General features: G+C 37.6%; 1 protein-coding gene across 3 annotated transcripts in view; it reads left to right on the forward strand.

Moving 5' to 3' along the window:
- The window catches only part of Eps15 (epidermal growth factor receptor pathway substrate 15), a 187,753-nt gene extending 178,321 nt beyond the window's left edge, over positions 1 to 9,432 (forward strand). For 2 of the 3 annotated variants that reach the window (XM_004639135.2, XM_023724226.1), the window contains exons 22-25: positions 432 to 508; positions 1,775 to 1,925; positions 5,276 to 5,460; positions 9,074 to 9,432. In XM_004639135.2, the coding sequence (XP_004639192.2) occupies positions 432 to 508; positions 1,775 to 1,925; positions 5,276 to 5,460; positions 9,074 to 9,220 (560 nt within the window). In that variant the 3' untranslated portion in view covers positions 9,221 to 9,432. The remainder of the gene's footprint in view (positions 1 to 431; positions 509 to 1,774; positions 1,926 to 5,275; positions 5,461 to 9,073) is intronic. The other variant, XM_023724227.1, reaches the window with a different exon arrangement.
- Positions 9,433 to 11,013: the final 1,581 nt, after the last annotated feature.

The raw sequence follows: 11,013 nt of genomic DNA on the forward strand, positions 1-11,013 counted from the left end.
GCATGTGGTGCTGGGGGATCGAACCGCGGTCCCTGTGCTTTGCCGAGCTTGTTCCAAGTAGGTGCTTTAGACCACTGAGCCATCTCTCCAGCCCAAGAAAAGTTTATTTTTGAAAAAAATACAAAATCATCATACTAAAAATTAGATATTGTACAGAATTTTGTTAAACAATATAATATGAATTTGACAGTAATTATTGTACTGATAGTGTTCTCTTCAACTTAGTTGTTTAGATGATCAGATAAATGCTTGCAGAATTGGAAAAAAATGTTATGAGAATTTAAGAAAAGAAAGAAAAAATTAAACATTAGCTGCTCTTTTCCATAGTTCAGCATGGGATAATTTTAGATAATGCATCTGAATGTAACCAATCAAAAGAGGACATGATATTCTTTATGTCCTATTTCATTGATTGTCTTTACTCATTTTAGCAACAGACCCCTTTGCTTCTGTTTTCGGAAATGAATCATTTGGAGATGGATTTGCTGACTTCAGCACATTATCAAAGGTAACCTGTATTGATTAGTAGGAGGGAAACATACATTTCCATCAAAGGAAATCCAGATACTGCAGTAAATCATAGCAGATGTTGACTTGAGATAGAAATGAAAGATAAGCTGTTTGTATGTATACATTTGTATACATTAACAGACTATGGTGAGGGTATGGGCAAGTGTTGTTTTCTACTGACAGATTTACTCAGTCTAGCTCCAGATGTCAGCAATGTCAGTGTTGAAAGACAACACTGGCCTAAATAGATCTAAAATCATAAAGTTGGATTGATTATAAAGGTGAAATCTTTTGTCATGCCATTTATTTGAAAGGCAAGACCTACATTAGGACTTAATATTTCATGGAATCAGTTTGCTTTTAAAAACTGGCTTTCAGGCCAGCTGTGGTGGCATACACCTGTTATCCCAGTACTTGGGAGACTGAGGCAGGAAGATCGCTCCAAGTTCGAGGCCAGCCTGGGCTACAAAGTGACTTAAAGGCCAGCCTGAACTACATAGCAAGAATCTGTCTCAAAAAGACAAAAAAGGAAAAAAAAAAAGGCTTTCAGTTTGCCTTTATTGTTTGTCTAAGTGCCATTTTCTTTCCATTAGTAGTAAATCTTCCATATGTAAGCACATCAGGACATAGAGAATCTATAATTTTTTTTCCTTCATTATTTAATCAGATATTCATTTGAGGAAAAGTGTATAGTTTGCTTAAAATGAACCTCAGTTAGTTTTGTAGTGAATATTGCCTGAAGTTTGACAGGCCTTCAGTCTAGAGTTGACTTGTTTTGGTGTCACCTGTTGCTCTGATGATAGGGCTGGGGAGATAGCTTGGTGGTCTAAGTGCCTGCCTGGCAAGTGTAAGGACCTGAGTTCTATCCCTGGTACTGCATGGCAAACATGGCTCCCAGATGACTGAAACCATTAATTATAGATGTGTAATGGCGCACACCTATAATCCCAGTGCTGGCGAGGCTGAGACAGGAAGATCACTGTGAGTCTGAACTGCATAGCGAGACCCTGCATCAAATAAATAAATGTTAAAAGATAAGTAGAATATAGTAGAATATAGAACAGTATTTTACAATTATTTATCTAAAAATTAAAATTATTTGTCTTCAGATGCACAGGCTAAGATATTGCTTTTAAAATTGAAACAAATCTGCATTGTGTTTAAGTGATTCTTTCAAATGCTATACAATAATATAATTTGCTTTAAAATATATACACGTATGCATAATGTGTATATATCTGATGTATGAACTTTTTTTAAAAAGGTCAACAATGAAGATCCTTTTAGTTCAGTTACATCAAGTTCTGTCATTCCTAAAAGTGCGTTTGAGGAAACATCGATCAGGAGTGAAGATGTGCCCCCGGCACTGCCACCGAAGACTGGAACTCCAACAAGACCCTGCCCACCACCACCGGGTAAGAGAATTAGTGCCTTTCCTAAAATTAACTCAGTCTTTCTCTTTCCAAAAAGTATCTCTGTTCAAAAAATTGCATACTTTAGAGTGCTGTCGAAAGAACTTAAAACAAGCCAAGTGCATAGCAGAGCTCACTGCTGTTACTTGTTCTGACTTCAGTGCAGAATTGTAACTGTGTGCCTAAGAAGCAAGCATGTATAACTGGCATGAACTGCCTTTCTGGCAGCAGCTATCCCAGGCCCCAGTCCTTCAGAGAGTCAGTAAATGAGAAAGAGAAAATACAGATAAAATCTCTGGCTTTTTGGAAGCTCATTGATCATCATTTGAAAAGTATTTTCCTGTACTCTAGTGTTTGTTTGATTGATTGATTGATTGGTTGATTTTGGTGGAACTGGGGATTGAACTGAGACCCGTGTGCTTGCCAGGCAAGTGCTTATTCTACTGAGCCATCTCCCCAGTCCCTTTATTTATTTTTGTAAGAGAAAGGTCAACCTATTCCTTCAGAATGTCTTTCTTAAATATTTTAGCTTTTTTTTTTTAGTACAGGATCTACAGGGTTTACAGGGTCTCACTACATAGAAATGACACATAGTGATCCTCCTGTTTACAGCCTCCCAAGTGCTGGGTTTACAAGTGCATGCCATCATGCCCATTTTCAGTCTAGTCTCAGGGTCCCCCGGGGGCGGGACCAGCACAGCAGGCTCCAGGATCGAACTCCTGGCCCCTGTGTGTGCCTAAACAGGTACTTTAATGCACTGAGCTATTTGGCCATCTCTCTTAAATCTTTTGATGTGAAAAAATAATGGCTTATGGTATGTAGCATTCAGCAGTATAGTTTTTTTTTTTTTTTTTTTTTTTTTTAAAGTATTGCCTTTCTTAAAGGAAAATACTTTGTTTTTCTCACTTAAAAGACTCCTTGGGGCCAGGGAAATAGCTCAGTAGAATAAGCACTTGGCTGGCAAGCACAAGGGCCTGAGTTCAATCCCTGGTTCCACAAAAAAAAAAAAAAAAAAAAGATTCCTTTATTTTACAATGGTGATGAGGAAGTCAGGAACTTTTTTTTTTTTTTTTTTTTTTTTTTTTAAACCAGGAATTCAACTCAGGACCTTGCACCCTCTGAGCTATCTCCCCAGCCTAGGAACAAATTCTTAATTGCTTTATTTTTTGGTTTTGTTATAGTCAGTGTGTATACTATATGAAGAAAAAGTATATTTTATAAAAAGTGGCTAATGGCAGGCAGTCCCCTTAGTTACAGTGGTGCTGGTAGGCTGTCCTGTGAAAAGATACCTTTGGCACATTGGTTTTTTAGTTATATATCATTCCATGATGTATTTGATGAATGTTCAACTCTAATAGTTGAAGATGGTTGTTACTTCCTTTTCATAATAACCTGCCCCTTGGAATTTCTTAGGCAGATTTTTTTTTTACTTAAAGATTTTATAGTTGTCAATATTGTAATATTGTACAATTGTTAATATTCACTTATCTGTTTAAAAAAAAATCAGGTAAATAAGTAGGTGCTGCCTTTTGAGGGAAAGTAGCCTGCATTATATAGTGCTAGATGTAAGCTTGTCAAAATATATGAAAAAGTAACTTACAAAATTTCTGCTTTAAGGTTTTATACTTATATGATGCCAGTAGTGAGATTTTTGAAATCCTAAGTAAAATACTATATTAACACCTTAGTTAAAGTATATGTCATTACAGATAGAGCAAGGGAAAAAGAGTGCTTTTTTGGAAAGTGCACTGATTGGGAGCCTACACATCAAATTCAAAAAATCTCTCAACTTGCTCTGAGAGTTTTTTATTTCTATGTTTGGCAGTGCTGGGGACTGAGCCCAGGGTTGTGCACATGCTGGGAAAATGCAGTGCCACTGAGCTATACTCTCAGCCCTTGCTCCTGTGATCTTGAGTATATATTTATTTCATTTGTCTAAGTCTCTGCTGCCTCAGTTATTAGAAAGTAGTAGTAGTAGTAGCAGCAGCAGCAGCAGCAGCAGCAGTAACTAATTCTGCCTAGCATCACAAGATACATCTGGAGACATAAACATTTTGTAAGTTTCTCTAATGATGGGAAATCTTTTACCAGATCAATTGCTGTTACCAGATCAATGCATTTTAGGAAGGAATACATTTGAAGATATTTTAACCTCCACTTATTTCATCTTTTCTTCAAGAAATACTAAGTTTGAGACTTTAAAAGTTAGAAAGCCAGGTATGATGGTACACATCTATAATTCTAGTACTCAGGAAGCTGGGGCAAGAGAATGCTGCAAGTTTAAGGCCAGCCTGGACTACGCAGTGAATCCAGGCCATCCTGAACTACAAGACTATCTAAAAAAATAAAAAGGAAACAAAATAAATAATAAATTAGAGGGGCTAGGGAGATGGCTCAGTAGAGTAAGTGCTTCCCTGGCAAGCACAGGGGCCTGAGTTCAATCTCCGGTTCCACTAGGAAAAAATAAAATAAAAATAAATTAGAGAACTTGCTTGAAAATAGTATTGAGTTAACAAGTGAGTACCAGGACAGTATATTGTTGTTTAGTCAAAGGTTAGCTTGCCAACAATCATAGGTATAAACCTTAGACTACAAAACATTGATTAATCTTCATTTTGAACTACTGTATGTGACAAAAAGTAAGCAGGGTTTGGGGCCAGCGAGATAGCTCAGTGGACTAAAGCCCCTGCTTAGGCAAGCACAGGGACCGTGGTTCCATCCCTGGCACCACATGCAGCGCCAGCCCCACCCCCAGAGCGGGCTGAGCCAGCTAGCATCCTGGGTGTAGTGGAGCACACCTGTAATCCCAGTGCTGGGGAGGCTGAAAGCAGGAGGATCACAAGTCCAAGCAGTGTAGTGAGACCCTGCAACAACCAAATACATTTTAAAAACAAAAAAAAGCAGGATTTTGTCAAGGTGATTTATAATTTTATGCTACTAGGTATTACATATATAGATCGAGAAAAAAAATCAGAAATATTTTGCTATTTTTTTCCACAGGTCATTACTACCACTAGTGGATGGTTATATAAGTATCAGGCTGGTGTATTTAAGAAAGGCCTTTTCTGTATTCTTTTTTATTTTCCTCCTGATAGTGTGCTACTTTAAGAGGGCATGGGTTTAATCTTGGGACAAAAATACAATGCCTGGCACATCCTCTCTGCTGTTTTTCATTTAGCTGCACTTAGCTGGATTGTATGAAAGATTGTTGGTGTGTTCATTTCAGACAGTGTGAAGAATGTGTTTGAGTCTTCATCCCACCCTCCACCCACAGTGCTTTGTTGTCCCCTTCCTGTATGTTCTTTGTGCTTATTTTCCGAATTTACTGGTTAATTGTAATGATTTTGATCCAGGGAAAAGACCCATCAACAAATTGGATTCTTCTGATCCCTTTAAAGTGAATGATCCATTTCAGCCTTTCCCAGGCAGTGATAGCCCTAAAGAAAAAGATCCTGATATGTTTTGTGATCCATTCACTTCTACTTCTGCTACTGCCAATAAAGAGGCTGACCCAAGCAATTTTGCTAACTTCAGTGCTGTAAGTACTGTGAATGGGCTGTTTGGGGGAAAAATCTTTCCATTTACAATTTGAAGAGTTTTGAAAGATTACTTTGGAGTCTGACAAATTTGTGTGATTTCATCTAAATTTACCAACATACTAAAAGTGATCTTTAATTCTTCCCCCAAGCAAAATGTTTGATTCTCTTTTGATAGTTCGTAAATTGTTCCATTGCACAGATGATTTTAATAGTTTTAGTTCTTGTGAAACATGCAAGCTGTTTCATAAACCCTTTTCTTAGAGTTTAAACATAAGTAAAATCTTGACAGTTACTATTTTTCATGTTGTTATAGTGGATGGTGATTTAATGGGCCATCACAGAGCAATCCACTGCCTGCTTACTAGCAAAATGCTAGTAATGAGCTGTGTATTTGTAACTGTGTGTGTGTTTGTGTATAAAATTTTAATGCTCTCTGGAGATCAAACAGCAACTACTATATGAGGATAAGGCCAATGGTTCTTTGAGTAGAAAGTAAAATCACTTCTCAGCCGTTCAGTTAAGATCAGGTGACTAGGGGCTGGTGAGATGGCTCAGTGGTCTAAAGCACCTACTTAGAACAAGCTTAGCAAAGCACAAGGGACCGCGGTTCAATCCCCCAGCACCACATGCCAGCCAGCCCGCCCCCTGGTGGGCTGAGCTGGTCACACACACATACAATAAATAAATAAATAAATATTAAAAATTAAAAAAAAAGATCAGGTGACTAGAAATTTACTCTTTATTTACTCGGTTTATATAGTAGTTCTTTTTTTTTTTTTTTTGGTGCTCAATTGAACTCAATTCCTTGCTATGCAAGCATGTGCTCTACCACTGAGTTACACCCCTAGTTCCATTGTAGCTTTTAAAAAAAAAAATGCTACTGTGAATGGTAGCACATGCTGTAATCCTAGTAGTAGAAAGGCTAAGGTGGGAGAATCATGCATTCAGAGCCAGCGTGGTCAGCATAGTGCGTTCAGAGCTAATGTGCTACCTAGTGAAAGCCTATGGCAAAATTTCAGAGGTTGCTACCAGAGTATGGTGGCACATGCCTGTAATCCCAGCACTCAAGAAGCTGAGGAAGGAGGACCGTAACTTTCAACTCCTGCCTAGGCAACTTAATGGGACCTTGCCTCAAAATGAAAAGGGCTGTTGCTCAGTGCAAAGGCCCTCAGTTCTATCCTTAATGCCACAGAGGAAAAAATGTTACTGCCTACTGTATGTGGTGGTGGTTGCACGTCTGTAGTCTCAACTACTCAGGAGGCTAAGGCGAGAGGATCTCTCAAGCCTAGGAGTTCAAGACCAGTCTGAGCAACATAGCAAGAGGCCCTATATCAAAAAGAAGGTCACTGTCAGCTTGAAGAAATGAACTATTCTCAAGGTTTAAGCAGTTTTTGTGTGGAGGGCTCTAGTTCACTAGCTTCCTGTATTTACTGTGTATCCTCCCAGAGCTGACTAAACAGGAAGGGTGTCAGAAACCATGGAAATGTGCTGTGATGATGGCATAGGTAGGACTTAAAGATCTCAGGTGAGCTGGGCACGGTGGTACACCCCTGTAGTCCCAGAACTTGGGAGGCTGAAGCAGGAGGATCACCCCAAGTTGGAGGCCAGCCTGGGCTACACAGTGAGCCCAAGGTCAACATGAACTATATAGTGAGACTATCTCAAAAAAAAAGTCTTAGATGTTAAAAAAAAAAAAAAATGAAAATGAAAAATCTTAGATGTGGGATAGCCAACTGTGGAGCCATCACTCTGGAGGGACCTAACACCACTGTTACTCAGGTTGTTTTGGCTTTTAATAAAATTCTTAGAGTAGCTAACAAAGTTTCATTTTCCCCAGCTTTTTGTTTTCCAGGCAAAATGATCTAATCATTGCCTATTCTACAACACATGCTTATTCCCTTGCTTTTGAAAATAGGTGGTCCTGGCCACAATCTGCCTATGTCTTTCCTTAGTGCCATACCGTATTGGGCCACTCAGCAAAATGCTTTATTCCTGCTTGTAGTTAGCATATGGGTGAGAATCTGCTTGTAGTGAAGGCAGCTGCACTACACAGCTCTTGAATCTGTACTCTAAATTCTAGCAACTTCTGTAGAATGGAAAGGAATAAAATAGAAACCAGTATTTTGAATATTATACAGCTAGAATATCAGAATTATGCTGACTTAACTTTCATGTCAGATGTTTCATGCAGAGAATCAAGAATTGGCCTTCTTTTATTTTTTTAGGGGGGGCAGAACCGGGCATTGAATTCAGGCCCTTGCACTTGCTAGGGAAGTGTTTATTCCACCGAGCCATCTCACCAGCCCCCAAGAATTGGCCTTCTTAATAGATTACAATACTCTTAGTGTAAAATAATCCTCTGGCAGTTTGTGGTATTTCATATCTTAAGTATAGTTTCAGCAAGACCCAACTTGGTTGAAAATGAGTCTTGAATAATAGCTGAGGGTGGCATTTTGCTTATTATATTCTCGTGTCTCAGTATAATATGAAACAGCTCATAGTTTTAAAAAAAAAAAACCACAAAACTTTTTTTTTTGTTATAAAAGATCTCATAAGTTTTGTTAAGAAGTCTAACAAGTAGTGGTGTGGTGGCTCATTCCTGTATTCTCAGCACTTAAGAGGCTGAGTCAGGAGGATGGTTGTGAGTTTGAGACCAGCCAGGGCCACAAGTGAGCTCAAGGCCAGCCTGAGCTACGTAACAAAAGCTTGTCTCAAAAACAAAAGAAAAAAAGTCTGACAAGTTTCTTTCATCTTTTTATGGGCCTGCTGTATGTAACAAGATTTAAAACCGAGTCTTGTGTGTTTATAGAGTTTCTGCCAAATTTGATGTTTTTGTAAGTAAAACTATTTCCCGGATCTAATCCCCAGAGTTACGTTTGTAAAAAACTGAGTCAAAAAATCCTGCCAAAATTTCTAAATGCTGAGGCCGGGGAGATGGTTCAGTGGAATAAGCGCTTCCTTGGCAAGCACAAGGGCCTGAGTTCAATCCCCGGTTCTGCAAAAAAAAAAAAAAGATTTGGTTCACATCTTGCTTATTATATTCAATACTCTTACAGTTTTTTATTCACAGTTTTACTATACTTGAAAGGTTAGGATATGGTGGAAAATCACCTGTAGGGTTAAGTTAAAAATGATTTGTCGTGAGATTACTCACTAAAGTTTAAATAACAAAATCTGATAAACTATTTAGACTAAAAAGTCTATAACTCTCTCTTGTTTTTAGATCTCATGATCTTCCTAAATATTTCTAATTTTAAAGTGACTTTTTATGTTGACTTTTACAGACTGTAGATTACATTAATTCTTTTTCAAACCAGCTGACCAACTGGTTAAAACTAAACGTGTTTAGCCACACATGGTGGCGCACACCTGTAATCCCAGCATTCAGGCGGCTGAGGCAGGAAGATTGCTGCAAATTTAAGGCCAACCTAAAGTACACAGCAAGACCCTGTCCCCCCAAAAAAATGTTTTGGGGGAGCAAAAAGAAGTAAAGAGTGTTCCAGTATCCTTCAAAGACAATAAGTAGTGCTCATTTTTAAAAACTATTTTTCTTTTCTTTTTGTCTTACTTCTTGTTTGTTGTTTTGTTTTTTGTTTTTCTTTTAAATGGCAGTATCCCTCTGAAGAAGATATGATTGAATGGGTCAAGAGGGAGAGTGAGAGAGAGGAAGAGCAGAGGCTTGCCCGACTGAACCAGCAAGAACAAGAAGACTTAGAACTGGCTATTGCACTTAGCAAATCTGAGATATCAGAAGCATGAAGAATTCTGTTGTTGTTTGTCAACAATGTTCGTCTTCCTGAATATTGAAGCTACTTACCATGTATATCAAAACTACCTATACGCATGGGAATATAAAGGGTTTAAGATTCCTGTAAATGTGACAAAAGTCTAGGTTTTTGTTTTTTTTAAAACTCTTTGAGATTTGTCTCTTTTTTTCCTTGAAAAGCAGTAAATCAGATGAGATAGCTTCACCTAGGCCCCTGCCTGGTGTGCATTTACTGTGAGCTTCTGCTTGCTTCTGCTGCTTCACAGTGCAGCCCTCGCACCCATGCTTCTGTGTTTGCCCAGTGCTAGCCCTGACCTGTAGTTCTTACAGTGGGAGCCGGTGGGGTTCTTATAGTTCGCAGTATTCTCTCCTGCTTTGGATGGTCAAAGGAAGGGAAGGAAAGAACCTATTTCTTTTATGAGTGGTACAAATTGGCTAGTTTAAAGTGCATTTTAAAATTTCCTTATAGTAAAAATATTATTTTGTTTTTTAGAGACAAGGAAAAATATTTTGCATAGATCAACTCCACTACTAAAAAAGAGATGCTTTGGTTTGAAACATTCTAACTTGACAGCCAAATTTTTCCTAAATAAAAACTTAAAACTTCATATGTGAAATGCATTTTTAAAAACAATTTTCTCTGGATTTGAAAAATCTTCTATCAACAGATACCTCTCCATATGTTTACTGATTAACAAGTCAATTTCTTATGAACAAGATTTGTAAAGAAACATTCATTGTAAGTGCCAGCAGAGAAACTTTGTCACTTAAAATACACTCATTAGCATAAAGTAAGCAAAAATCTTAACACACAGCCATTCAGCCTTTGCTTGGACACTGTCCTGTCTAGTTTGTGATAGGTTGATTCTTACACTTTTGCAGAAGAAACTTCAGCAAGCTGAAACTGGAAGGTACTTTAATTTTTCTTCTTTTTTCTTGGTTAATGAAGGCTCAACTACTACTTGAAATGTAAAAACTCATTGAACACAAATACAAAAGTGACATATATATTTCTTTTTATTAATCTTTGTGGTTTACTTTATGTGCTCTCAATGTTTTTCACCTATAAAACTGACGAACTGACGAAATTCTTTCAATTAGGAAAAAAGAGCCCCCAAAATACCGAAATGTTTCATGTGTTAAAAGCCCATTAGCAGAAAAGCCCTGACCTAGCAGAAAGCTGAGTTTGAGATAGATTGTGAAGTAGTCTGTAAATTGTGCTCTTACTTGGAAACACATGTTCCAGCTTAGATGATTTACTAAATATAAAGAAACATGCGCCTACAGACTAATTAAAGTTCTCTGGGGTCACAAGTCAAAGTGATACTGATAAATATTTGCAGACTAAGTTATTGCCTAGCCTATAAATAAATTCAAAATATCTAATTTTGTCTTGAAATGGTGCTTTTTTCTTTTATACACAATTGGACGGCTGGCATTTAAAACCATCTTAAACCACTTTCTTGCACTAATACCTTTTCTACTTTTGTAAATGGAAACATTTCAGCATAAAAAAAAATCAAGCATGAAGCAAGGGCTGAATCATAATTACAAGGCTTTAATTTTGATAAACAAATTTAGCGACCTGAAGATTTACTGCACATGTTGATTGAGAAAGCAGCGTTGGGAGCTATGATAGTTATATTTTCTGGGATTTGTTTTCCTTCCCCTTACTCTTCAGGAAAAAGGTAAGTTGACTTGAACAACTTTCTTTTGCACTGGGAAAATGAACAAATGTTTGAAATGCTTTTAAAAATATTTTTTTTAATTAAAAAAATTCTGGAAA

This window comes from Octodon degus, unplaced genomic scaffold, assembly GCF_000260255.1.
Source record: "Octodon degus isolate 3935 unplaced genomic scaffold, OctDeg1.0 scaffold00107, whole genome shotgun sequence".
Taxonomy (NCBI): Eukaryota; Metazoa; Chordata; class Mammalia; order Rodentia; family Octodontidae; genus Octodon; species Octodon degus.